The sequence below is a fragment of the Fonsecaea monophora genome, assembly GCF_001642475.1.
Source record: "Fonsecaea monophora strain CBS 269.37 chromosome Unknown Scaff77, whole genome shotgun sequence".
Lineage (NCBI taxonomy): Eukaryota > Fungi > Ascomycota > Eurotiomycetes > Chaetothyriales > Herpotrichiellaceae > Fonsecaea > Fonsecaea monophora.
The window spans coordinates 37,989-63,811 of record NW_019174008.1 but is presented as its reverse complement, the minus strand read 5'-3'; the positions used below and the strand labels follow the sequence as shown (position 1 = coordinate 63,811).

Sequence of the window (25,823 nt, the reverse complement as noted above, 5' to 3'; positions counted from 1 at the left end):
TGCAGCTGTTGCGTTTGTTTCACGGCATAGAGGAAACATGTTTCAATCAACAGACATAGAATCAGATTAGAACTGCCAGAAATACCACCACGCTGGTGTCGTCAATCTGGTACGCGCCGCCTCACGATACTTCAAAAAGGTCCACAGCAGTATCTGGAGCAAGATGTGCGCTGGAAACTCTTCTCTCATACATTTGAATCTGTTTGCATAGCTAAGGAGTCTTGTTCACTTCTACCTTTCGGTTTACACGCAGGCGTCCTTCGACAGTTTAGTTGACCATCTTCCGTCCGCCACGGTTACACTACTGTACCTTGACCTCAGATACTGCTGGACAGTCATGCATACCTTCGTTTCCATAGTTGGCCTCCTGTTTCTGTTGACACTCATCTCAGCAGGTCCCATTCACAGGTATGTTTTCACCAGTGTTACGTGAACAGATGTTGATTTCGTCGCAGGCCTGATAATGTAATACGTCGTGTGGACCAGCCACAGAAACGCTATGTGGTGAACAAGCTCTCGGTGACTCGTGGACCCCTGAAGAGACGACAAGCTCCTACAGATCCGGTGAACCAACAGGCTGCATCGCAAACCACGCCGAGTATCAACCCATTTGCTGCCCCGACAGGGAGTGGAAAGGAAAACGGAGCGGTCCCTGCTGTTGGGGTGGGAGGCGACAATACGAGTCTGATCAGCTTGCTGACGCAAACCACAATCGCATTGGCTACTCAGGCAGCGGCGCCGAGCGAGACGGTAACTGCTGCAGCCGAGAGCTCTGCCGCTGAACAGACGGCTGTCACAGAGGGCTCTACACCGAGTGGACCGGAGGCGGTTGGGTCCGGAACAGCCATTCAACCCAATGCGGCGCAGACTGCGGCACAGGAAGCACCGACCTCGACGGTCACGGTACAAGCCCAAACGACCATCGTGGAGACCGTTCTTGTGACAGCCCAAGTCACTGCGGCCACTTCAACCACCTCGTCAGATGCCGTGGCAGAAGCATCTCCGTCGTCAGATGCAGGGGCTGGAGACCAAGGAGAACAACAGCCTGCGGGGTCTGTGACGACCGTGTTTGTCACTGCTAGTCCAACCTTTACTGGTCCTACTGCTGGGTACACGACGCTTACGCCGGACTCGAACGGCAATGCCGCAAGCACCGCCACCGCTCAAGAGCCGGCGCCAGCAAGCACCACACCTCCCAGTTCCCTGGGCGCCGTTCAACCCGCGGCCGACACAGCTACACTGCCGTCATCGTCTTTGCCAGCACCAGCTTCTGAAGCCACACCCACGTCGAGCGTGGACTCGGGCGCGGTGACTGCGTCTTCAGCAACAGCACCATCAGCAACACCCGCTGCTGCAACCACGACTTCGACGACGGACGGCCTGGCCGTGATTCCAGTGACGCCCGACGCGACGCCGGCACAGGCGCAGGCGACGGTGACGGAGACGGTGACCATGACCATGACGGTTACTGCGCGGTGAGACATGGACTGTGAAATCGGCGCATGCGGAGGGGAAAAGGATCTCACATACCTGTTGTATATATATATACCCAGACAAAATACGTTGTGTTCCGTGTGAAACTGATGGATTTACAGCGTCCAATCAGAATCAGAATCAGAAGACGACGAAGGAGAAGGAGTAGAGAGGGGGAAAATGTGTGAATAGATGAATGTATTTTTACCAAGATGGACTTGAACTGACTGACTGACCGACTACATTGATTGGGATTGGGATTGGTCATTGGCCATTGATTTTCTCTTCCCCTTTTCAATCTTGTCAGCTATCATCTCGTCTTCCTCTTCCTTTGCCGCTCTCACCTTCTAGCCCTAGCACTCACCCTAACAACAACAAACAATAGTTCAACATGGCTGGCAGGCAGGCAGGTAGGTAGGGAGGCAATCACTCGGTCAATCGGGTCTCGCTGGTCCGCGCCTACAATTTTCGTCTTAGGTCTTAAGATCTCCCCATCTTCAAATTCCATTCCCACGTTCCCAATTCCAATTCCAGATCCGAGTCCCGATTCGGGCCTCATTTCCAGGAGAGACTAAACACCTCCGCCCCGGCCTTTGACAGCCCGATCTCGACATCTCCTTCCTCGGTCTTGATACTCGTCGGGACCCTCTCGCCTTTCCTCTCCAGCACAATCGCCCGCGTCGGATCGGGCAACTTGTAAAACCGCCGGGCCGAGCGACTGAGGAACCCCTCGAGGTTGTCCTGCGTGACTTGCTCGTCGGACAGGACGCCGCGGGCGATGGCCTCCTCGAAGGCGAGGAGGACGAGTTGTGTGGCGAAGGGTTGGGTGAAGACGCCGGCGGGGACGGGCTTCGCTTGCGTTTTGGAGGAGAGTGCGTGGGGGGCGGAGTCGCTGCCACTACATCGAAAAGAAAAAAAGGGGTCAGATTGAGGAGATGGAGGTGCAGGTGGAGGAGGTGGGGGGAATATATAGCAGGTAATATGTGTGTGTGTGTGTGTGTGTGGGATATCAATCTATAGCATTCAACAAAGTGACATTGGGAGGCGGGATTCTTACAAGAAAAACTTGGGGTCGCCGCTGCACGCCGCCTGGATCAGGGCGTCCCGATCCGACGCCTTTTTCGGGATCGGTTTACAGAACGCCAGGGGATCCACGTTGCTGTCATCGCCAGTCAGGTAGAGGTGGTGTGCCGTGATCGTCCCCACGACTGACGGGCCGCAAGCCCGTACGGCGTCCAGCGCCGCGGCGGTGGAACAGTGCTACAAACACAATGGTCGTCAATAAATAACATAGCTTCTCCATATGACATGGGCTTTTCTAAGCGAAGACGATCGACACACTTACCTCGAGGACACATCGGAGCCGTGGGAACCTCTCGTGAAGCTTCTTCAGTTCCGGCAGGAAGGCTTCTTCGAGGGTGATGTCGTCGTTGGGGAGAGGGCCCGGCCACTCGCCGTGCAGGTTGAGCACGAGGTCGTGTTCCTGCATGGCGGCGAAGACGGGGGAATAGGCGTTGAGAAAATCCGCGGGCACGCCTGACTCGGAGTTTGTGGTGACGCCTGGTTTTCGAAACAGGGTAAAGGATTGGGTTAGTACCGCAGAGGAAAGAGGGGGGTGGAGATAAAATAGTAGACCTCGTCGATGGCAGATGTGGTCTGATTGGCTTTCCTTACCTTGAGGATACATCTTGACTCCAGTAATGCCCGCTGCTGCGGCCTCGGCGATCACTTCCGGGGTGATGGAGGGATGGAGCTGGATGTTTTCGCCAATGTTAGAAGGCCGTGTGGAAGATTTACTTTTTGGCGTTGGAGCAAAGCAAGCATGGGTCAATCACTCACGTAGAGCGACATGAGATACTGGACTCGAGGTTCGATGGACTGGAGAGCAGATTGATACTCCAGAGCTTGGGAGACGCTAGTGATGGGTGGTTGGAGATTGGGCTGATGGTGGAACAGTTAGTGATCTATCTTGGAAGGATAGGCACTGCGTACACACCATGACAAAGACGGTGTCGACGCCTCCGTTCAAAACCTGCCGAGCCACCAATTCCATGACCTGATAGCAAGAAAAGACTTTTTCAGTTTTGTCCATTCCTCCCAAGTATCAAGAGGTGGTGGTCATTTACTCTGCCCTGCCGGAGATGGACGTGCATGTCTGCCGTGGGTGGCAGTTCTAGACGCTGGACTTCTCGGAGTCTCATCTTGTACAAGTTGTTATGAGGACTTGGTTGGTTTGTGAGTGAAGAGTTGTGGGAGAGGAAGAGTTTCGTCCTGATGGCTAGTTCAGTGGATTATATAGACTTCGGTGGGTGTTCGGACTGCCGGCTACAATAGATGACAGGACGACAAAACAGCGATGGTGTGTGCACTTGTTATAGGTATGTATGTAGTTATATGACATGAAGGGCTCGAAGGTCGTCAAGGTCTCTTGTCTACCCACTCTTTGAATCGTGATGAGGTGGAATGGGGAACACAAGTTTTCGACACTAAACCAAGTTGGTCAAGCAAGTCAAGCCAGGAACGGAATTCAGAGTTTCGGGATCGACAGTGGATCTCGTGTTGTCTTGTTGTCTTGTTGTCTAGTTTAAAGGGGAATGTTGCCAGCATGTGGGAGAGATCAGTTATTTGTATGGTGTAAGGATACAACGTGGTAAAGATTGTGGTGTATACGAGACAATGTCTCTTGTTCCTACCCACCTCATCGTCGTCTGCTGCCACGCCATCTACCTGGGCCCCGGCCCTGACTCGGCCAGCGAGGACGAATCCAACTGGCTCATTGAACCCTTTCAGAGTGGCGAAACAGGCACGTACGTCAAACACGTCGAGGCCGGGGTCAAGGAGCTGGCGAAAGACCGGGAGAATGCCATCCTGGTGTTTAGCGGTGCGGCCACCAAGCCTGACAAGACGCCCATCACCGAGGGAGATGGCTACTTGGTAAGCACCTCCTATATGTGAAGAGCACCAGTTGATTGAGTCTCTGCTGAACGGACATGAACAAGAATGTGGCTATCGAGCATGGTCTCTTCGGGTTGGACAACAATTCTACAACAATACCAACCCTGAGACAGCGCATCTTCGTCGACCGCTACGCCACCGACTCGTACCAGAATGTTCTCTGCTCGCTGGTCCAGTTCCCCCTCTTTGTCCGACAACTCCTGTCAGAGCAGCAGCAGCAGCAGCATGGTCAGGCCGCCACCAATGCGCCCTTCCCAACAAAACTCACCATCGTCTCCCACGCCTTCAAACGCGCCCGTTTTCTCGACCTGCACCTCCCGGCGCTGGGCTTCCCGCCCACATCAGCCTCGACCGTCTTCATCGGCATCAACCCGCCCTTTACCGCCGCAAAACTCGCCGAGATCGAGGAGGGCGATCGGCTTCGCGGCTACGGCGCCTGGGAAAAGGACCTGTACGGCGCGGGGGAGGGCCTCAGTCAGAAGAGGGAAAAGAGAGGCTGGGACGGCGAGAGGTTCCGGACCGAGGTCCTGGAGAGACTTGGCGACGAGAAGGGGATGTGCAGGAGAGAGTTGGAGGGGTTGGTGGGTTGGCGTGGTGGGATTGACGGCGTGACCTTGTGGCAGGGTCGTGTTCCGTGGAAGGGAGTGCGCGAGTTTACGGACAGTCTAGTATAGCACAGTTGAATCACATTGAATCACGTTGGAGTCGGCCGGCGTGATGACAAGCACTCTGATGTATTGCGAGACGAGACAGGACAAGACAAGACAAGAACAATCTATCAAGACCCTCACATGGAGCAATTCCCCTTTCTCATACGGACTGACCACCACACCCGGCACACGATTCTAGGACATTAACCTCCTGAATCCCCCAGCCGTGGACTCTCCTCTTCCAAGCACCATCGTCCCGTCTCAGTACCGTGGCTTCGACTTCTCAGCCCACACATCCATCGCCTTCACGACCGGAGCTTGCCCAAACTTCACCTGTTCTCGTAGGATCTGTTCTCGGTGTAGCCAGTGGATATCGGCACTATCGACAACCAGTCGCGGATACATGTCGCTGGTCCAACTGACAAGGTCCGTTGGGGTTGAGGGGGGCGGCGATCTTGGTGCAGCTGGTGTTGGAACTTGGACGAAACCTGGGCTTGGGAAGGGGACGGGTGCAGCAGCTATGTGGGTCTGGGACGGTGCTAACGCAGGAATTGAGGGTTGAAACGGCGCAGAAAATGACGGCGGATAGTGATTTGGTCGAGGATGCGGATGCAGACCCAGCCGAGGAGTCAGAATCTGTCCCTGTTGATGCATCGGATATGTCGGTCGCTGGATACCTTGAGAGAAACCAGGCCCTAGATAATAGTGAGCCGCGGCAGAGGAGGAGTAAGGTTGATACGGGGCGTGATGTTGGGCAGGAGCTGGACCGTAAGCTGGTGGAATGCCGACGGAATTTCTCATAGGACCATATGGGTGTTCGCCTTGGTACTGTCCTTGAGCAGACATGCGCGCTGGGGGGTTGTTCCTGGGATAATCGTGCCACCCTTCATATGGGATTGTTGGACCTGACGCCCGATACAGTGCTGGAAATGGACCCGGACCGAATCCTGTAGCAGGAGTGAAGCCTCGAGCAGCTGCGTTGAATGGAATCCCCCAAATAGGTGGTTGTTCTGACCCTCTCGCAACTCCCTGATTGCGAACATGTTGCAGAGTATGCAGAATCTCGACGCTGGTGCCAGATTCCAACGACTGATTGCGCAGGCGTAGAAAGAGCTTCCGTGAGATGACACGCCACTTAGAGTATGAAGCGTGCTCTTCAGCTCCTCTCAGGGCGCTTGTCACTTCACGGAGAAGCCAGGGACCATCGCGAACCGTAAAGCCTTGCGGTGCTTGGGGTGTCCGGCTCACATAGGTTGAGACCGAAAAGTTCTTGATTTGAGCGGCGACGGGCCCGGACACGTCGGATAGGCATGCTAGGAACTGGGTCCAGGAGGTCGTTTGGTTGATAGGAAGCCGAACTCGCATGTTGGAGAGTTTGTCGACAAAATAGAACGGCAAGGATTCTGATACCTGAGAAGACATGATTTGGGGAACGGGGCCAACAGAGATAGAAGGTATTTTTCCAGTTGTGATGAGGAATTCTGGACTTCAACACTTGCACCTTCTATTTGGAGTTGTGGAAGATTTATTTCTATTTATTAACGAAATGCCTCTACTCACTTGTTTGCTTGATTGACAGCCATGAAACATGGTCTTTGTGGATATTCGCTTCGACAATTGTATTGACAAAGGTTAGAAGAAGGCAGGGAACTTGCTACCGTACCGTTGAGCAAACACACCGCCCATCGTGAAGCATGTCATTGTTGGTTCAAATTCTCCCAATTATAGAATCTGTACCCTCCCGTGGTTTGTCATGAACAGAGTGTGAACTGGTATTAGCACACTACTGTATTTGGCCCTGCGACGTAAAAAGGCGAGCTCAGATAATGAGGAACCCATAAAAGATCAGAAGTCATATACAAGCGACGCATTGAAATGCTACCAGTGCTTGGAAAGCTCTTTTGGACATGTCTTACCACTTGTGGCCTTCGGAAGCGTGTCAGCAGCTCGACAAAGAGCCCTGGTCAAGATGCAAGAGTGCATTTCCATCGACTGGTACAAGGGGTGTACGACAGGACGACCGCAATGATTAAATGACATGATTGCCGCTCGCCTTTCATTGTTAGGGTTCAGATCGAATGAAACTCCCTGATAGAAAATGATGGAGTAAATGAAAGGGAAAGTCCCAGCAACGAGTCGTGGTTGATACGAAACACTCATAACCGAGTTGGACTAGTGAGATTCAGCGACGCTAACACAGAAATAGAAAGTTGGCCGATCGGACCGAATCAAATGGGAAGACGAGGCTGAGCCCGCCAGCCTTGAAATTCCCTCAAATGCACTAAACTCGATTGGTCCTACAACCTTGAGCTCCATCTCCGGGAAACACTGCGTCTCCCCGGCCAGCGGCGTTCTGCTCGCTACAATTTCTCAGCGCTTTTAGCTTCTTCCAGCTATTTGGTTGCTGTATTCCCTTTGCGACTGTTGGTCGCTTCCCTTCATTGTCCTGTCAACTTCTGATTTATTGACCCAGTCACTCTCAAGATGCTCAAGACATTGGTACCCCGGACGGGCCGGTCGCTCCTCTCATCGAAAGCTCCGCATCTGGGGCCAGCGAACCTCCGAACCGCTCCCAGCTTCCAGATCGTCTCCCAGAATCAGCAACGGCGGAGAGGATACGCTTCGGAGTCCTCAGAATATGACATTGTCTTCATTGGGGGCGGTGTCGCAGGCTATGTTGGTGCAATAAAAGCAGGCCAGTCAGGGCTGAAGGTACATATATCCTAGTTTGTGACTCAAAGAATATCTGGGAACCGGCACTCTGACACTCTGGGTAGACAGCATGTATTGAGAAGAGAGGAAGTCTCGGAGGCACATGTCTGAACGTCGGATGCATTCCCTCAAAATCTCTGCTCAACAACTCACATCTCTACCACCAAATACTCCACGACACCAAGAAGCGAGGCATTGACGTCAATGATGTCCAGCTCAACCTTACCCAAATGATGAAGGCCAAGGATGAATCTGTTGTTGGCCTGACGAAGGGTGTCGAATTCCTGTTCAAGAAAAACAACGTTGACTACATCAAGGGTACGGGGACATTTGCAGATGAGCACACCATCAAAGTCAACCTGCTCGAGGGTGGCGATACTGAGGTCAAGGGCAAAAATATCGTTATTGCTACTGGAAGCGAGTCAACACCATTTCCTGGTCTGACGATCGATGAAAAGAAAGTCATCACCAGCACAGGTGCAATTGCTCTGCAAGAAGTGCCCAAGAAGATGGTGGTTATTGGCGGTGGTATTATTGGCTTGGAAATGGTATTTCAGCTTCTATCCCCCTGTTGATATGTCTATTCTAACGTGTCACCAGGCTTCAGTATGGTCTCGCCTGGGCTCCGAAGTCACCGTCGTCGAATTCCTTGGCCAAATTGGCGGCCCTGGCATGGATGCCGAAATTGCCAAACAAGCACAAAAGATCCTGAGCAAGCAAGGCATCAAGTTCAAGGTCAACACCAAAGTCACTCAGGGCGACGCCAATGGTGATGGCGTCAAGATTGAGGTTGAAGCTGCAAAAGGTGGCAAGAATGAATCTCTGGACGCAGACGTTGTGCTCGTCGCCATCGGCCGTCGACCTTACACCGATGGCTTGGGTATTGAGAACATCGGCGTCGAAGTGGATGAGCGCAAACGGGTGGTCATTGACCAAGAGTACCGCACTAAAATCCCGCACATCCGATGTATCGGCGACGTTACCTTCGGCCCTATGCTCGCACATAAAGCCGAAGAAGAAGCAGTCGCCTGTGTCGAGTACATCACCAAGGGCTATGGACATGTCAACTACGGTGCCATCCCATCCGTCATGTACACGCACCCCGAAGTCGCGTGGGTCGGCCAGAATGAGGGCGAGCTGAAGGCTGCTGGTGTGAAGTACAAAGTGGGCACCTTCCCCTTTACCGCCAACTCGCGTGCCAAAACCAACCTCGATACCGAAGGGTTGGTCAAGTTCCTCAGCGATGCGGAAACAGACAGGATCTTGGGTATCCACATCATCGGACCGAACGCAGGCGAGATGATTGCAGAGGGCACATTAGCTCTCGAATACGGCGCGAGCAGCGAAGATGTGGCCCGGACATGCCACGCCCACCCGACACTGGCCGAGGCGTTCAAGGAAGCGGCCATGGCCACATATGGAAAAGCCATCCACTTCTAAGCGCGCAGGCGAGGTTATCAGGACCGGGGCGTATGAGGGAAGATGCAGGTGCCGCGCTGAGACGGCTAGTGTTATCTGTGTCCGTTGAACAAAGCGTTGTCTGAAAATGACCAGGGAAATTTGGGCAGCACACAAGCAGCATTGTACTTGAAAAATACCTACCTACCTAGGCATGTAAAAAAAATATTCTTCAAAGAGTCCCCCCACCCACAAGAATACTTGGGGACTTATCCAGCAGAGCATATATCGAGTACATGTGACGAGTACGGAGTGGTTCTTGACGATATGTTCACGGGTACACAGTGGTTAGAACGCACTACAAGATCTCGTCGTGAGTCATCGGTGCCCTTGTTAGCCATATCCCGTACGCCGTACCCTGCACTCCGTTTCTCTGTACTCTGTAGTCATGTACGAGGTACTCTGTACTCAATAACAAACACTGTACCCAGTACGAAGTACACCACATACACCTACCTACCTACATTACCGGGGGGCTCGCTTATCAGCGCTTACCGTCGCCGCCGAGCACAAGGTCCAAGTACTCACTCGGTGGTGTCGGTAAATTCGGAGTTTTGTAATTAGGTATTCCGAGTCTAGATACCTCGCAAAGTGCGGGAACTCCTCGCGCATTGTTGCGCGGGGTGACGTCGTTGGTCGGCAGTCGGATAGTCGGACTCATGTTCCCGAATTTAACTCGGTGCTCATGCTCGGGGTTTTCATCAGTTTATCCCACCATGGCCTTTACTATTTAAATCAGACGGGACGAACATTATGTGATGTGATCTGAATGGAAAGGCAATGTTGATGGAATCACTGTTCAAAAGACCGAGTTCTAACTTGCGCATATCTCCTTGATTACTGCTACCTGACAGCTACTTGAAGACGGTATTCTTCTGCCCATCACAAACAAGTCATGACAGCGCCCAGTAGACGACCATGTGCCGTATCATACACATTAAGAGCAGCTGGACCAGTGAGGATCATCTGCATTACCCAGATCTTGCACACATTCGTTTCATAGCAGACATTCATCTCACGCATTCTCTCCGGTTTCTCAGTCTCTCCCGTCTCCATCATTGGGATGTTGTTGTTTATTGAAACGCCGTGCTTCCAAGCATGCAAAGCAGTTATTCTAAAGGGAGTGACAGAGTTGATTTCCAACGCCGATTGAGGAGAGTCGAGAAGCAGCGAATCAAAATACACCAGGTATTTGTCGTCCAGATTAGGCCAGCTTTGCTGTAGACCGATTTGCCGCCCATTATCCTCGTTGGGGTTATCATAAAAAGCGTGGCTCGCAAGGTGTGTCGAAGGCAGGATTTAGACTTCGCAGAAAGTTAGCTCTCAACTCCCAAAGATATCCGGAGAAGTCTTCAAGCATACGTGATGCAGAGGTCGAGGAGCAGGATTGGGCCTCTGTGTACTTCTCCATTTCCCAAAGCTTCTGCTCACATCTTTACACCTGAGACATTGCTGGGCGCGCACCTCTAGAGCGGATAGGACCTCTCAGGTTAACACCGCCACTGCGAGCATCGAGAATAGAGAAGAATAAGCTAGCCATCCAGGCTGCCCATGCGAACCAGAGGAAAGCGGTAGCTGCCTGTTCCTCTCGGCATCGGCCTTCCCTGTCGTTGGAACCGTTCGTAAGGTGGTTGTGGAGGGTATATTCCTGTCAGAAGCAGTGAGCCAATGTTTCTCCAGGAGAAATGCGCGCATGCGCAACATGAGGGGGGTCGTACGTCATTGCTGCAAGAATGCGCCCCGAGCTCGGCAGCCATGGCGACGGCGGCGCAGAAGAGGAAGATGCAGTTAAGAAGATCGATAATGACGGGAAAGATGGCATGGCCCATGAAAGAGTCGTTGAAGGCAACGGCGACCAAATAGAACAGCGACAGCATGCCAAATGCCGCTACAAACATATCGTAGTTGATCAGTGAGGGGTTACCGGCGAAGGCTATGGCGATGACGTTGCCGATGAGGCCCATGATAATGAGTATGAAGACGAACTGCGCAAGAATTCTAGTCAGTACTGCGGGTTTGCTACACAGTATGAGAGCTCCCCAGGAACCTACCTGGATCGCCCGCAGGATGAGGTTAATTGTTCTGGACACCATCTTGGCTGCTTGATTGAGACCTGGATGAGCGATACAGCTGTTTCAATGTGATTGGAGATATTGCTGTAACTCGAGTACTTGTGAAAAAGTGCAGGTGGAAAACAGAGGTGAGAGAAAAAGTGCGGTAGAGGCAGAACTGTGTGTAAAGTAGCTGTAGGTCAAGGTGGAGAGCAACGGAACGGAGTGGAAGGTGGAATGATGTACTGGCTTGACGGGGCAGTTTGAGCTCTGAATGACGGAGCTTCTTCTCTTGTGAGAAGCAGATGCCGGGAGGGAAAGAAGAAGAGGGGCGCCACCCGGGCGTCTACCTACAGTGCGAGGGCATCGTAAGCTTCGCTGTGACGCGGCGGACACTGGGTGACTGGGTGACCATGAATGACCCGGGTTTGCCAACGACGTCACTGGCTGAAGCATCTCCCTGGGGGAGTGACGCCAACTGCAAAAAGCTTAGCTAGTCAGGGAGCAGCTGGGGGAGCTGGCCCGGGCTCATTATTAGGCTAGTGGACTCGATTTTCCAGGCTTCTTCCACCCTGTCGTGCCTGTTTTTCTGGGTGATTCATCACTTTCCAGAGACGCCCACAGCTGCCCACACCTGTCCACTAACCCACTAACCCAGGAACCACACCCACCCGGGACGTTCGGTAACACTGGGCATCTCAATCAGGCGCCCATAAACAGCATGGTGTCACTGTGGCGACCTACTCTGCCCTTGTCATTAGAACCAATGGGGTCGAAGGTTGGCCCATGGGCTTCCGGGTTCGCGATGTGCTCACACCGAATTGATCTCATCCTGGCCATCCTGCAGCTTGTTCTGGTCATGCTTAGCAGCGAAAGAGAAGTCAAAACTGCTTCGAGCTCACGTGCGCTCACCAGGTTTTCCTTCCTCCTTCCTCCTTCCCATCGACTCCGAACCTCTTGCAACCTATGTTAATTACAAGTCTGTACCTGCCATCTACCATTTGCCATTCTAATGCAACTTTTACGTCCTAGGCTTCATCATGGCGTCCTCGCCCTCGTCCCCGAAGACGTTTACCTCTCCTCCATCCGAAACCGAAACCTCTTCGCCTCAAAATACCATGCCTACACGCGATCGCTCAGCAGGGCGAAATGTCCACATCTACGACTTAAATGATCCTACTACCGTAATTGGCGGCCTACTCCTCCTACCCGGTGTCACGAATGCCAACTTCTATACAATGATAGAGATTATTATTATATTCGAGGGCCCTTTCTTCCTACAAAATGAGAACGAAACGAAGATTGAGAAAGACGACTATCCACTTCAACCTGGAAACTATTACATTGTTACTACTCATTCTTTTCGACTTAATGATGAGCCATGGCTCGTCCGGATAATTAGTCTAGCTACTGGAAGTCGAGTCGCTACCTTTACCGAGGCCGTTCGTTCACGAGACCGTCAATGTATTATATCTGGACGGTCTATACCTACATTTAACGGTATCGACTTCTGGGGAAGCTTTAAAGCTGCGCATATTTTTCCACTCGCCTACGAAGGTCACTGGATTAAAGAGAATTACGGCCGATGGATTATAAGTCAACCAGAAAAAGGAGGATCTATTAACTCGGTTCAGAATGGATTATTACTCGACGCCGGTATACATCAACTGTTCGATTTATACTCTATCTCGATTAATCCGGATGATAACTATAAGATTGTAGCCTTTGAGCCTACAACGTTTAATATTGAAGGCAAGCATCTTAATCGGGAGTTATTCACTCGCCCTAATGCGCCTGCTGATCCGCTTCTACGATGGCACTTTAGACAGGCTGTCCTGGCGAATATGAGGGGTGCTGGAGAGCCGCGCTTCGAACATGACCTCCCGCCTGGTTCTGATATTGTTGGTGAGATACTTCGGGGTCCGAAGTCAGGTGAAAGAATGGAATTTGAGCTGTTCAGTCGTGTCGGTGCTCAAATGGAGTTATATCCGTCGGCAGTAAGCTTGAGAGGGGGGGAGGGGGAGGAGAAGGGGGAGGAGACTAACTAATGAATACAGGGCGGCATCATCGTCCCACCAAGGGGGGTGAGCTCGCGGCAGTTTTTACTTATCTTGGCTGTCAGAGCAACCTGGTCTGCAAGTTTCATCCTCAGCTTTGTGCCCAGGCAACGCGACGAGTGGCCCTGAGTGAAGCTCTAAAACGAGAAATCACGTGGCACACGCGTCGCGGAAGAACCGGTACTTGGGGCACATGCGGCAGAGATACCAAACGCTCCCTGCCCCAATTGGGTACCTACATATGTCTATTGTTGTCGCGGAAACAAACTCGAAACAATGTATGGGCAAGACGCCTTACAGGTTGTCCATCCTCGACCAATCCAGCCTCGCCCGCCCCAAGTACCTCAGACACAGCTGCGGTGGAGGCTATTCAAGCTGACCAAGGCTTCTCCCTACATTGTTTACAATCAGGTACTCCAGAACAATCAACTATTATCCTTGAATCACCTAGAGCTTTTCAAATGTCGGGGTCCTCTTTTGGAGTCCGCTGAGCATGGCTCTCTTAACATCAGAGCTCTGCACCATACCCGCATTCCAGACCGCGGTATAATTGAGATTGTCTTCGACGGTTCTTCCCCAGGCGGCGTCGAGGATGTTCTTTGTACCCTGGACGGCGACAGGGCTCTTGGTCGATAGGTATTGGGCGTATTTGAGGCCTTCTTGGATGAGATCCGCCTTGCTTCCATTTACCACCCGGCTCACAAAGTTGTTCTTGAGCGCTTCCTCGGCGGAAAATGGTCGTGCACTGAGACAAACATCCTTCACCCAACTGGTCACACCTCCCACCACCTTGGGGAGTCTGCTTAAAGTCCCCACGTCCGCCGCCAACCCAATGTCAACTTCTTTGACGCAGAATTTGGTGTCGGCGGCGCAAAAGCGCACATCGCATGCTGATGATAGATCAATCCCGAGCCCGTAGGTGTACCCATGCACTAGGGCAATTATGGGTTTCTCACAACGAGCCACGGCCGAGATGACGTCCTGTAGCTCAAGTATTTCCCTCCGTATCACGGTCGCCTTGCGTGAGGGATCCGCGATGTCGGCTGATAGGGGGTTGTCACTTTTGGCTGCTTGCTCAACGTCCAGACCTAATGCCTCATCTTAGCGTCTCCTTGTTCTCTGCTCGTCTAGAAGTCCGTTACTCACCTGCAGTGAAGGCTCGGTCTCCAGCCCCCGAAAGCAAGATACACCGGACATCGGGGTCGTGGGATAACTGTTGCACGATGGCCTTTAGTTCAAACCACATGGGCGTAAAAAAGGCATTGAGCTTTTGTGGACGGTTGATCTCGATGTGCACGACATATTGCGCGGGAACCGTGACATTGAAAAACTTGAACTTTGAAAAATTTTGGAGCGCCATGATCTCGAACACAGGCCTTGTTCTAGCGAAGTAGGGAATCGTGTGCCGCAAAGGGTCTTGAAAGAATAGAGAGAGATTTTTCTGACTCGATGGTGGTTGTCAGAAGCCTCCTTTGTATGCAAATGTCAGTCTTTGCTCACTCATGGTTGCCTCGGCTCAGACTTTTGATTGCTGCTTGAGTGTCACGTGCAAGTCCGAGGTGCTCCTCTCCTCCTTGGATCTTCGGTTATCAAACATAGAGACATTCGGGTCTCCGCCCTTCTTTTCACCTTCATCAACTCTGCTTCGAAGATGGCCGTCGAAACACCTCGTATACCTGCGGTTATGATAGCTTGGCGCACGCAACAGCATGACAGAGTCTCGACCGTTCCTCAAAGCCCCCATATGTCGCTGGCTCGTGCCATGTTTGGTCTCCTTTTCTGCCTTCCCACCCTCCAGGATTGACGGGCCCAGACCAACGCCGACGACATACTGGTGGCTGAAGAGCTTCCCTTCTCCGCTACTCCTGTCATATCTATTGACCGTGAGAGTCCCCAGGTCCCTCAGGTCCCTCAGCTCGAACTGCCATGAGCTCTAAAGGAATCGCAGTTGCTCAGTCACACGTTAGCTCCCACACCTCCGCGGGGCCTCCGGTTGCGTCGTTGGTGTGGTCAGTGGTCGTCTACTGGTTGCAATTAGCGGACAGCGAACTCCTCCCTAGCTGTCCGTAAATCAAGAGAAAAGCTTCATGACGTCTGACAAGGCATCTTCTCTCAGGCCATGCGTTGAAGACAGCGCTGGTTAGGGTGTTCAGCCTTTGGTTCCATTACAATCCACCTTCTTTTCTTGCACATGGGTCATTTACGTCTGACATCTCCCCCTGCTTCAGAGAGGTAGGGCCACCCCTGTTGGACGAGTTGGACCACCACTTGATTTCCCAAGTGACTCGTCGTTGATCATGGTAACTCCTGCTCTCTCGACTCCGGTTACTCGAGCCGTCTCTTCTTTTGCATCCAGGTCCATCCACAGACTACAGACTGCCTACGCGCAGTCCTCACACGATGCGAACTCTGAACACAGTGGTTGGGCCTGTTTCTCCACAGGCGAGTCAAAGCTGGTATGACACAGACAGTACCTACATCTCCTTGATTTGGATGGGGTCGGCTATGTCCGGCAGCGTTCCAAACAAGGACTCCCTTCGTTGTCATCGGATACGTCCACAATGTTCTGCAACTTCCACCATGACATCGATATGGGCAAGGAGCCTGTTTGGCCTCTGTTTACCTCCACACCCCCTCCTCATAGCCTGCAACGTGCATGGGTCCGCTGACCGACGTTTTACAGGTACGGAACATACCTCCAAGTAGCCACGCGCCCAATGATGGCGCTGACCGTGGGTTCGATAACTTGACATGGGACGTGTTATTGACGGCTAGAAGCGGCCCAATCGGCTACTTTCGAACAATCATACGCCTTGGCTGGCTCATTCGAGTGATAGCCTCACCACCCCAGTCCACTTGCTACTTTACACGATACTTCCTCTTCATTTCAGCGACAAGACGGGATGGTGTCGAGCCTCATGCACGAGGCTCGATACAGCAGGACTAGTGGGCAAGTCGAAGATCCAACGTGACACGAAAGAGTCTTGATTAGCGAAGCCACTCCAATCCTGTTCTTGAAGGTCGCCGATCGCACCCCCTCAACCGCCTCAAGTGACCTTTTCGTACTGCTACACGAACCCAGTCATACTACTTCAGGAATGTACCAATCTTCTTGCCAGTTCCTTCAAAATCCCTTCAAAGCAGTCCGCTTCCCGTGCCACCTCTAAATCGTTGTTTAGTGGCCAGCTGAAGACTCGAGCAGTGGTGACGGGTCGAATGACTTCCAGCAAGCCATGTCTTTTCCCCGGCTATTTTGGTCACATAATGTCACTCTCCAGCAAGCTATGGACACCTGTCGCCAGCCGCGAGCAGGCCTGGCGCTATCCAGGGACATGGCACAGTCTTGTCTTCGCCACGGTACGTGGGATTTGATTGCATACCAGCATGTTGCTTCTCTGTCTAAGCAAGTCCCTTTGGCACTAACCTCAGAGTCTGGCACATTCCACACTGAAACAGCGCTGATCTCTGGCTTCGCCGGCGATTTCACACCAGGGGTTACCTTGCGTTGTAACGTCACGCTGGTGAGACCGGTTCGCCTTGAAACGTACCTCGATTTAGCGGACTTGAAAGTCAACATACTAACTGGGTTTCTCTTGTCGGATCAGCTGTTGTTAGCACAGTATACCGGTCCCGGTGTTACGGGATGGAGGTGTCACTGCCCGCTCTCCGGTCCGGACGCGGACACCTGATCGAGTAGAAGGTGGAAGGCAGACTCTCCTCAACATGCTGCCACGGTTGTACAGAAGGTACAAACAATTCGACATGTTTCTCTTATCTGTATTTGGCACGGTATTGAATCTAGCGGGAACTACCAGCTACAAGGCTCAGGATTGCATATAAAACGGACGTGCCCTACCTCAACCTACTTGCTCGACTCTTCTGGTCCCTTTTAAAACGTCCAACATTGTAAATCACTGCCTGCCTGCATACGCAATCCCCACATTGCTCAAAGTCTCAACACTATTTCAACTCTACTCTCAACAAAGACGACATCTCCTCTGTCACATAATGTGCGATCATCCAAAGGTCTGGAATACTTGCCGTGCCTGCGCAGGGCATCCTCCACGGTATGCTTCTGCTACTATATGGCTACCGATTAGGCCATGCTTTACCCCTGTCGAAATAAACATGTCATGTCAATGAGCTGACATTCCCTACAGTGGAGCCCAATGCAAGACTTGTAATGGACACGGCCACGTCCAGGCCGCCTGCCCAAGATGCTCGTCTTCGGGCCGCAAGCTGGAAGACGACACTGCGCGCTCTAGAGGCCATAACAGACAGAATGTGGTTCAAGGCCGGGACGGCGGTCAAAAGGTGTCCAGAAGTTGATATCAGGGAAAGGAAGGCTCCGCACTATATATCAGAAAGATTTACATACATCTCTAAGCGGGCCTGAGAATACTCAAGAGACTCATGGGCGAGATAAAGTCACAACGGCAATTCAACCATATCCCTCGGACCATCTAAAACCCGCTTTCCACCTTTACTTGTCTGTCTCACGCTTTGGGGAACTCCCAAGATCCCAACATAAAACCCGGCGAGTAAATTGCTAAGAGCTCTGGACTGGTGCACCAAACAGAAGGCGAAATTAGCCGCCACCTCACGCACGGCTCCCCGCCGCGCCTTTGGAACTGCTGTCCTATTCCACCTGCAAAATACATGTCGTTGACACATTGCAACCTGCGAATCATGTCCACCGGGGAACTCTACATGCATAGGTGGAGCAGGAAGTACATGCTGCTGGTCCTTTCGGGTAGTTCTGTGTAACAGGTCCCGTGCCAGGACTCGTCAGTTCTACATTTGACATTGGATGCTGTACTTATGCCTCATACCTTATGGCAGTCGAAACACATGGTACCGGACCGGCTCCGTGAAGGGGATACTGATCTGGGAGGGGTGTGATGTGGCTGTCTTGTGGCTGTCGTGCGACTAGGTTGCTTCTAGCGACGATCAATCCCTTGCGAACCTGTCACTCGACCATGCGATTGGCAGAAGATTCCATTGGCAGCGCCTGTCTGATCCCATCACAGCCCACTTGGGGTGGTATTGTTACGGCTGACAAGGCTGACCTGGCTTCGCGTGTGCCTTGCTTTCGTCATTTCCAAATACCGCGAAAATGCCTCCGATTGCAGAGAAACGTGCGACGAGATCGACCGGTCGGCTCTCGAAAGAGTCGTTCCGACGGCAGGATACGAGAAGATTTCCCCAAGATGCACAGCGATAGATACCTTGGAAGCACGTGGTACAGATAAGATCTGTCAGTCGGCCTCCCCAGGTGGCATCGCCTTTTGGTTGCAACGTCATGAGGGAAGCATCACGTCCGAGACACATTGGGGAAACACCGAGCTTCATGCCTACGGTGACAAGCATGACGTCGACGGGCCTCCTGTGGGCTATCACCCAGAGATGCTGTCCTGTCGCCAAACACCATAAGCTCGGATTGGACGACTAGGCCAACTATACTCTCGACACGCAAGGACTTACTGAAGACGGTAATCCAGGCCAAGTGGTCAGCCTGTCCGAGCTCCCGAAGCTCGTGATCTCCACGTTATCGGCAGACGGACACTCTGACTTGCACGCTGACGCTTCCTTGCATCTCGACATTGCAGCAAGTGCAGCGCGTTCCTGAAACGAGTCGCGTCTGCCGACCTAGTGTAACAGAGGGACCGTCGGTCTGAGATTGGAGATGTCCCGCCATCTCGAACTATAAGTCAGGCAGTACGCATATCTGTCATCATCAACTGTGGCATTTACTTGATTTCAAGTATTTGCTGAGCAAGGCACTCTCACTCCGAAATTGCGCCAACTACGGTATTGCTCTTTTAGGTGAGCGTTCGATGACGTGGCATATCTGTACACCTTCTCGTTCGCTATTTCATTTCTCTGTGCGCGTGACAAAGGAGGAAACCCGATAGACGGAGAAGGAGTTTTGATTTCCGGTTTGTGGTTCAAGGATGATTTCCCCGGCAGTGACGGCCTCAAGATTCCACTTGTGTGATTTTGTCAGACTCGGGGATGTGGGAATATCATCCAGCGAACTCGAAGCATGATTTGATTTGAGAGTACAGTGGCCTTCTCGACATGACCCAGTTACCTGTTTCAGCGACGTCCATCCAGCAACGAGCAGGTTCTCCCACAGCGCCTGAGACGTTTCAAATTCTGGACCACACCTATGAGACAGAGAGAGCAATACTAGATCCCCTCAGCACTATCTACGGACCTACGACAGAATTCCTCACTCCTTGATCGTGCCCTTCGCGAAAATCCATGGTATCAGGATGCTGCCTCTATCCAACTTTTGGCGCTTCGAGCTGAGGAAGAAACAAAGTAGGAGTACATCCTCTGAGGGACCCCGTCTTATCCCGTTGGACCGAGTATATATGCTGGATGCGAGTGCTATGTATTGACATACTTCAACACGCAAGGCTACGAATTGCCCAGAACCCCTGAATCTGGCTCCATCAATAACCGAGCAATCAACCCTGCCGCTCATTACGCCATGTGTGGAGTCGCTCACGATCGCCTAATCTATACCTCCTTGGTACCTATTGGCGGTCTACACACCCTTGTCTATACAGCCGATATCGGTAAGCTCAATAGGCGGTGTCGGACAAGATGCCGTTCAAGCCGCCCCAACCATCGAGATTGCCCCCAAAGCTGCTTACGCATCTTAATTCTTCCATCCTTTCCTCTTGTCTAACGATACCCTCCACTTGAGGTTGGCGTGTCAGTGACTTGCGTGGTGTTTGTATACACCCGACACAAAAAGCCAAGGACCCCAAGGTCATGTCTGTCATTTTCGGGCCTTTCCAATGGTTCTATCATGAATTCGGCATCGTGGCCATCCACGAGACTGGGAGAAATGCCTGGCTCATTATCCTGGCACGGTCGTGCCGCATGTTTGCGTATGGGACCAATTCGTTGATACTGGGTAAGTCTCTGAGCCATGGTCTCGTGCTCCCCGGCTTGTGAATGTGTGTACATGCAGAAACACCTTCGCGCCTTACATCCACAGGTAAAGTTAAGAGGGTATCGTGTTGCATATATCTCCAAGTCGAGGCAGAGTCATTCCGGCCTCTATTCTCTCGCACCATTTGTTCCGTGTTTTTCTCATGGCCGTCTCACAGCAATCTTCTTCTCGGCCTTGAATTACTCGGACCACCAGATCGGCATCTTCATGACCCTCACCCTCCTCGGCGATGTCTTCCTTGGCACCTTTTTGACCCTGATCGCCGACCGGGTGGGACGGCGCCGCGTGTTGATGGCCGGGTCGGTCCTCATGATCCTGAGTGGGTTTGTGTTTGCCGTCTTTGAGAACTTTTGGATCTTGCTGGGTGCGGCGATCTTAGGGGTCATCAGTGTCACGGGAGGAGACTTTGGTCCGTTTAGGAGTATTGAGGAGTAAGTTTTTCCGTCTCCCCCGTCTGTCTATTGTGCCAACCTCCGGTCTATTGGTGCGAAAGACTGAAGTCTGGTGGCTAATATGCTTCAATCGGTTTAGGTCTGTTCTCTCACAGCTTACAACGCCTTCCAACCGCGCAGATGTTTTGGCTTGGTACGTTACGACGTCAACGTTGGGGTCGAGCATCGGCAGCGAAGCGTCCGGGAGGATCATTCACTTCCTCCAAGCACGCCCAGGATGGACAGAGGTCGGCGCGTATCATGCGCTGTTTTGGGTGTACTCGGCCATGGGGCTCGTCAATGTCTTGTTTGTCTTTCTGTTGACCGAGGCTTGTGAGTTGAGACCGGATAATAAAGGGGACGAGTCATATGCCAGCGTTCCACAGGACGACGGGGATGAAGCTGGCGATGAAGAGGTCCAACTGTCAACCAGACCGAACGGCACTGCCGCACATGATATCGAAGCAACCGCACCGACGACACCGACGACCGCAGCATCACATCACAATTACCAGACAACGCCGTCCTCCCGCCGGTGGACGTCACGAGCCAAGTCCTGGCTCTCGAGCGCTTTCGCGCAGATCTCCAAGCCGACACGGACGATCATGTACAAGCTGTGGTTCCTGCTGGCAATCGACTCGCTGGCGGACGGGATGGTGCCGTACTCGCTGACCAACTACTACATGGACATCAAGTTCCACCCGTCCAAGTCGACGCTGGGCGACATCACGTCGCTGTCGTACTTTCTGGGGGCCATCGGGGCCGTATTCGCGGGCCCCCTCGCGCGAAAGATCGGGCTCATCAACACCATGGTCTTTACGCACGTGCCCTCGTCGGCCGCCGTGCTCTTCTTCCCCTTTCCGCCGTACCTGTGGCTCACGGCGGGGTTGCTGCTGCTGCGCACGGCGCTCAACAACATGGACCAGGCGCCGCGCTCGGCGTTCATCGCCGCCGTGGTCCGGCCCGACGAGCGCACCGCCGTCATGGGCATCACCAGCATGCTGCGCAACCTGGCCGCCATGATGGGGCCCAGCGTCACGGGCGTCCTGGCCGAGGGCGACCGCTTCGGCATCGCCTTTGTCGCCGCCGGCGTGTGTCGTCTCGCCTACGACTTTGGCCTGTACGCCCTGTTCATCAACGTCAAGTTGGAGGGGTATGGGAAAGGGGGCAAGACGCCTGGACCGCGGCACGGTGGAGACGGAGATGGGGACGACAGTGACGACACCACGAGTGAAGGCGGTGCAGCGGAACATCATGCTCGAGGCTTGACCAACGGCACCGGGCTCTTTCCCTCGCACGCCCACCACCACGGAGGACACGACGACGGGGCCATCGTCGAGCTCGCCAGCCTGGCCGGTTCTACGGACAGTTTCCATGAGCGCGACACCAGCGATGACAAAGACGACGGTACCGAGAAAGTCCACGGTGACGACGCCAAAGAATCCGACTTGACGATAACGATCACCGCAAGGGGTTCCGCCCCGTCGAGTACTGATCCTCGTGTCCTCCTCGTGCCTGATTCCTCGTCAGACGCGCTGGCCCGCGTGCGCAGTCGGAGTCCGCACCGGTCGACGGCTCTCGATTGAGTTTGGCTGAGATGATGGAAGTTGAATGAGATGACTGAGATTTTCTTCTTGTCGGGGGTCGGGGTCGGGGTCGGGGTCGGCCTTGAGGTCAGGATAAGGGTTAGGGTCAGGGGCAGCGTTCACCACATTCACCACAGTCACCAGAGGTGTTCTTTTGAGAGCGAAAGGGGGGTCTTCAGTACAGGCAACAGACCCGACCAGACCAGGCAAAGGTAGGCCAAAGCAAGGCCACGCCAGAAACAGTGAAACACCCAAAACACCAATACCCAAAGCCCGAGTATATGAGTAGCGAAAAGCGAAAACGAGATTATCACGAAAGAAACCACTCAAGCCGTCGACGCCCAAAAAGCAAACGGCGCGCGCGCGCGAGAGGAGAGAGAGAGAGAGAGAGAGAGAAAATAGCACAAAGTATGAACGAATGTTTGATGGTCTCATGGTCATGTCATGTCATGTCAGGCAAAGGTGCCGTCTATATGTTATGAACCCAGCACAACTACTGTAGGTATACCATTATATACCACACCACACCATGATTTTAGGTCCCTCCTCTATCGCTGTAGAAACTCTTCAAGCGCCCCACTCCCGGTCCCAAGACAGGACTCGAGACAAGATTCGTTGTCGCCAAGAAGTGACAGGTATGTAGATGGCTTGCTGAGCAGGTGGAATGAAATGCAGTATATTCTTATTATAAACGACAAAGACGAAGGAACCCGGAGGACTCATACATCAAGTCCCGTCGATACCAATCAAAACTCCTCTGATAAAGCGCTTGGGTAGAAAAGGCAGAGGTAACGTAAGTTGAATAAGAATGCTGGAAGAGTCAATCACAAAGACATGCAGGGGTTGTTCTGTGGGGGAAAACCTCGTGCCTATCTGTAAGAGGGCAGTGGCAGAGGATTTGGTTTTCTCCCGTCGTTCATCTGTCGCACGGCGAGGTCTTGACAATAAGCTGACCTTGCAGTCGACCTTGCAGTCGAAGGTCGGGATTCGTCGATCTGCGAGCTTCAAGGTGAGGTTGCCCGCTTCATCTCAGACATTGATCGACCGGCAATGCAGAGTCTCTATAACAAGAATCGCCGAGTCGCCGAGACGCCGAGCACCATTTCCACCACACACACCGAGGCCACACCAAGACCATCGATTCGAATATCCTCGGACGTAACTCTTGGTATAGAGTGACGCGGTTCGACGCCTTGACTCTGGGTATCTTTTCCCAACGTTGACGCTCTTGAGTGCTGACGTCACCTGCCTGGCTGAGCGACTGCGCCACGAAATCCTAAATTCCGAGAAGGTGGTCAGCGAGATCGCCGGGCTGCAGAGTTCGCATGACTGTCGCGGCAGTTTGAGCCTCGTGTTGTGGACAAGCAGGTCACCTGTCAGTGAACGCAGCACAGGCCAGCCTCACCCAGCTGCGTAGGTACTCTTGTTCCGCAGAGTCTCGCCGTACCTCCAGAGTAGGATTGGTGCCGGGATACCAAGTCCTATCCCAAGGAACGCCAGCAGCGAGTTTCCCCAATCCACTCCGAGGGCTTGATACATGTAGGGAGCAAAGAGAGGACTGTTCCCGATGCATTCATTGTTAGTCTCGAGTTCCATCTCATGCCACACAGTCAACATGAAAAACACTCACAATCCAAAGCCTGCTAGACTTCGCAGCACCACGGCAGATGCGACGGCTGAAGCCGCGAACCGAGAGTATGCATCCACAATGTAGGTCTGCGTGCATTGAAAACCCATAATGGTGCCTGCTGCATACAGCGCAGCTCCAATATTAGGAACGATCCAGTGTACACTTGCTCTTGCACCCCAGCCATAAATAAAGATGCCGATCGGCACAAGGGCAGCACCCGGGAACATCAGCGGGACACGGAACTCGGGTCTCCCAACGTTGTTGTTTCGCTTCTTCAGTTTGCGGTAAATCCGGTCGTTGATTGGAGCGCAGATCTGTGTACCCAAGAAAAATCCAACTCCTAAAGAGATGTAGTTGAGACCACCCACGCCGACCGATTCGCCGTAGATTCCTTCCCAGACTGTGGGAAAAGTGGACAGGACAAGGTACATAAGGCCGTAGAGGTACGCCCTAGAACTTGTTAGTGGATGTCCCATCTTTGTCGGGGCAATACGCACATATACAGAGCCACCGCTTGAATGATGGGTTGTGTTCCAAGAAGACGGAATGGACGGACAAGGCTCGTGCGGAGGACCTTCCCCAGTGTTCTATCGGGACGATCCCACTCAGTATGGTAGTTTGGATCGCCTGTCTCTTCCCGGAGCCTCTTTGCCTTGTCATTCAACAGTTTGGGTGCGTAGGTCTCTCGCAGATAGATAAAGCCCAGGACTTGGATACCAGCGTCCAAAATCGACGTCGCCCAAAAGCACCATCTCCAAGTTGTCTGTCGACCGTCAGCAGTCGAAGGATCAACACGTTCAAAGCCGAACCTACCTTCATCGCAATGAATCCGCCAGCGATGGGCCCAACTGCAGGACCCAGGAGTGGTGCAAGAGAGTATATGCTGATGGACTTGCCACGTTCTTCTGCACGCCAGCAATCACTCAATACACCTCCACCCAACGCCAAAGGTGCGCTACCACCCAAGCCACTCAGAAACCGAAATGCGATGAGTTGACCTTGAGTCTGGGCAAAGCCACATCCAATATTCCAGGCCAGATAGAACAGATTGGACAGTTGCAGAACGATGACTCGACCGTATATCTCTGACAAAGGGCCCAAAAACAACGGCCCGATAGCGTATGCAAGGATGAAGATAGACAGGGTCAATGATTTCTCGAGATCCTCGGTGATTCCCAAGTCCTGGCCGATTTTATCGAGTGCCGGTGCCACCATAGACGATGACACTGGTGAAATAAACGTAAACGACGATACAATCAGAGTTGCCGCCCATTTCTTCCTATACGTCCAATTCTTCGGATTCTCCGGGTCCTCGGAACCCTCCCAAGTGACCTGCCCACATTTAGCCATCTGGGGTATTTCAACTCGAGGAGACACAGAGTCACACTTACTAGGTGGGGATCCTTCAGCGATCGAGCAGACTTCTCGGTCTTCAACTCTGGCAGATTAAGTCCTGCTTCAACATCGCGACTATTGACCACGCCGAACCTCACTTCCTCCCGAGATTCCCCAGCGGTGCTGGTGTCGGATATGGCATCCTCCTCGATCATTGGACCCTCAACACCATCGCGCCGATCCATACGATGCTCGTCGGGCATCGCGGCGACGTGGTAATGGTGGGCACCATGGTCATCCATGAATTGAGGCGAAAACAGCTGGTGAGAGTCATCCCCTGGAGTCGATCGAGCTCGTCGTAAAGAAGCACGCGAGGGTCGTCTGTGCCGATTCTCGGGTGCTGTCCATGTTCTATTAAGGTCAGTGTCCATGGTCCGGGATGTCTGCGCTCCTTATCGTCCTGCAGAAAAAGCCAAAAACTAAAACGGAATCGCGGCACAGAGGGAACATCAGGA

General features: G+C 52.8%; 10 protein-coding genes across 10 annotated transcripts; 5 read left to right on the top strand and 5 right to left on the bottom strand.

Moving 5' to 3' along the window:
• Positions 1-337: 337 nt before the first annotated feature.
• On the top strand, positions 338-1,479 carry AYO21_08656 (hypothetical protein; the record flags this gene model as incomplete). The annotated part of the gene is made up of 2 exons (XM_022658599.1): positions 338-408; positions 456-1,479. The coding sequence occupies 2 exons, from the start codon at positions 338-340 to the stop codon at positions 1,477-1,479; spliced, it is 1,095 nt and encodes a 364-aa protein (XP_022509073.1).
• A 549-nt stretch (positions 1,480-2,028) lies between these two features.
• AYO21_08655 (dihydroorotase, homodimeric type) lies at positions 2,029-3,526 on the bottom strand (the record flags this gene model as incomplete). Its single annotated transcript, XM_022658598.1, has 6 exons — positions 2,029-2,371; positions 2,531-2,733; positions 2,819-3,033; positions 3,148-3,226; positions 3,313-3,414; positions 3,470-3,526. The coding sequence occupies 6 exons, from the start codon at positions 3,524-3,526 to the stop codon at positions 2,029-2,031; spliced, it is 999 nt and encodes a 332-aa protein (XP_022509072.1).
• Positions 3,527-4,149: 623 nt separating this feature from the next.
• On the top strand, positions 4,150-5,102 carry AYO21_08654 (hypothetical protein; the record flags this gene model as incomplete). Its single annotated transcript, XM_022658597.1, has 2 exons — positions 4,150-4,407; positions 4,473-5,102. 2 exons carry the CDS (start codon positions 4,150-4,152, stop codon positions 5,100-5,102), a joined length of 888 nt encoding a protein of 295 aa, XP_022509071.1.
• A 237-nt stretch (positions 5,103-5,339) lies between these two features.
• Positions 5,340-6,500, bottom strand: AYO21_08653 (hypothetical protein; the record flags this gene model as incomplete). The annotated part of the gene is made up of 1 exon (XM_022658596.1): positions 5,340-6,500. The coding sequence occupies one exon, from the start codon at positions 6,498-6,500 to the stop codon at positions 5,340-5,342; it is 1,161 nt and encodes a 386-aa protein (XP_022509070.1).
• Positions 6,501-7,562: 1,062 nt separating this feature from the next.
• AYO21_08652 (dihydrolipoyl dehydrogenase) lies at positions 7,563-9,230 on the top strand (the record flags this gene model as incomplete). The annotated part of the gene is made up of 3 exons (XM_022658595.1): positions 7,563-7,790; positions 7,856-8,338; positions 8,391-9,230. The coding sequence occupies 3 exons, from the start codon at positions 7,563-7,565 to the stop codon at positions 9,228-9,230; spliced, it is 1,551 nt and encodes a 516-aa protein (XP_022509069.1).
• Positions 9,231-10,683: 1,453 nt separating this feature from the next.
• On the bottom strand, positions 10,684-11,341 carry AYO21_08651 (hypothetical protein; the record flags this gene model as incomplete). The annotated part of the gene is made up of 3 exons (XM_022658594.1): positions 10,684-10,896; positions 10,967-11,233; positions 11,300-11,341. 3 exons carry the CDS (start codon positions 11,339-11,341, stop codon positions 10,684-10,686), a joined length of 522 nt encoding a protein of 173 aa, XP_022509068.1.
• A 998-nt stretch (positions 11,342-12,339) lies between these two features.
• On the top strand, positions 12,340-13,485 carry AYO21_08650 (hypothetical protein; the record flags this gene model as incomplete). Its single annotated transcript, XM_022658593.1, has 2 exons — positions 12,340-13,296; positions 13,357-13,485. The coding sequence occupies 2 exons, from the start codon at positions 12,340-12,342 to the stop codon at positions 13,483-13,485; spliced, it is 1,086 nt and encodes a 361-aa protein (XP_022509067.1).
• A 318-nt stretch (positions 13,486-13,803) lies between these two features.
• Positions 13,804-14,716, bottom strand: AYO21_08649 (hypothetical protein; the record flags this gene model as incomplete). The annotated part of the gene is made up of 2 exons (XM_022658592.1): positions 13,804-14,444; positions 14,503-14,716. The coding sequence occupies 2 exons, from the start codon at positions 14,714-14,716 to the stop codon at positions 13,804-13,806; spliced, it is 855 nt and encodes a 284-aa protein (XP_022509066.1).
• A 5,426-nt stretch (positions 14,717-20,142) lies between these two features.
• Positions 20,143-22,343, top strand: AYO21_08648 (hypothetical protein; the record flags this gene model as incomplete). Its single annotated transcript, XM_022658591.1, has 3 exons — positions 20,143-20,287; positions 20,484-20,757; positions 20,858-22,343. The coding sequence occupies 3 exons, from the start codon at positions 20,143-20,145 to the stop codon at positions 22,341-22,343; spliced, it is 1,905 nt and encodes a 634-aa protein (XP_022509065.1).
• A 1,626-nt stretch (positions 22,344-23,969) lies between these two features.
• On the bottom strand, positions 23,970-25,739 carry AYO21_08647 (hypothetical protein; the record flags this gene model as incomplete). The annotated part of the gene is made up of 4 exons (XM_022658590.1): positions 23,970-24,423; positions 24,477-24,736; positions 24,787-25,305; positions 25,365-25,739. 4 exons carry the CDS (start codon positions 25,737-25,739, stop codon positions 23,970-23,972), a joined length of 1,608 nt encoding a protein of 535 aa, XP_022509064.1.
• Between the last annotated feature and the right edge of the window lie 84 nt (positions 25,740-25,823).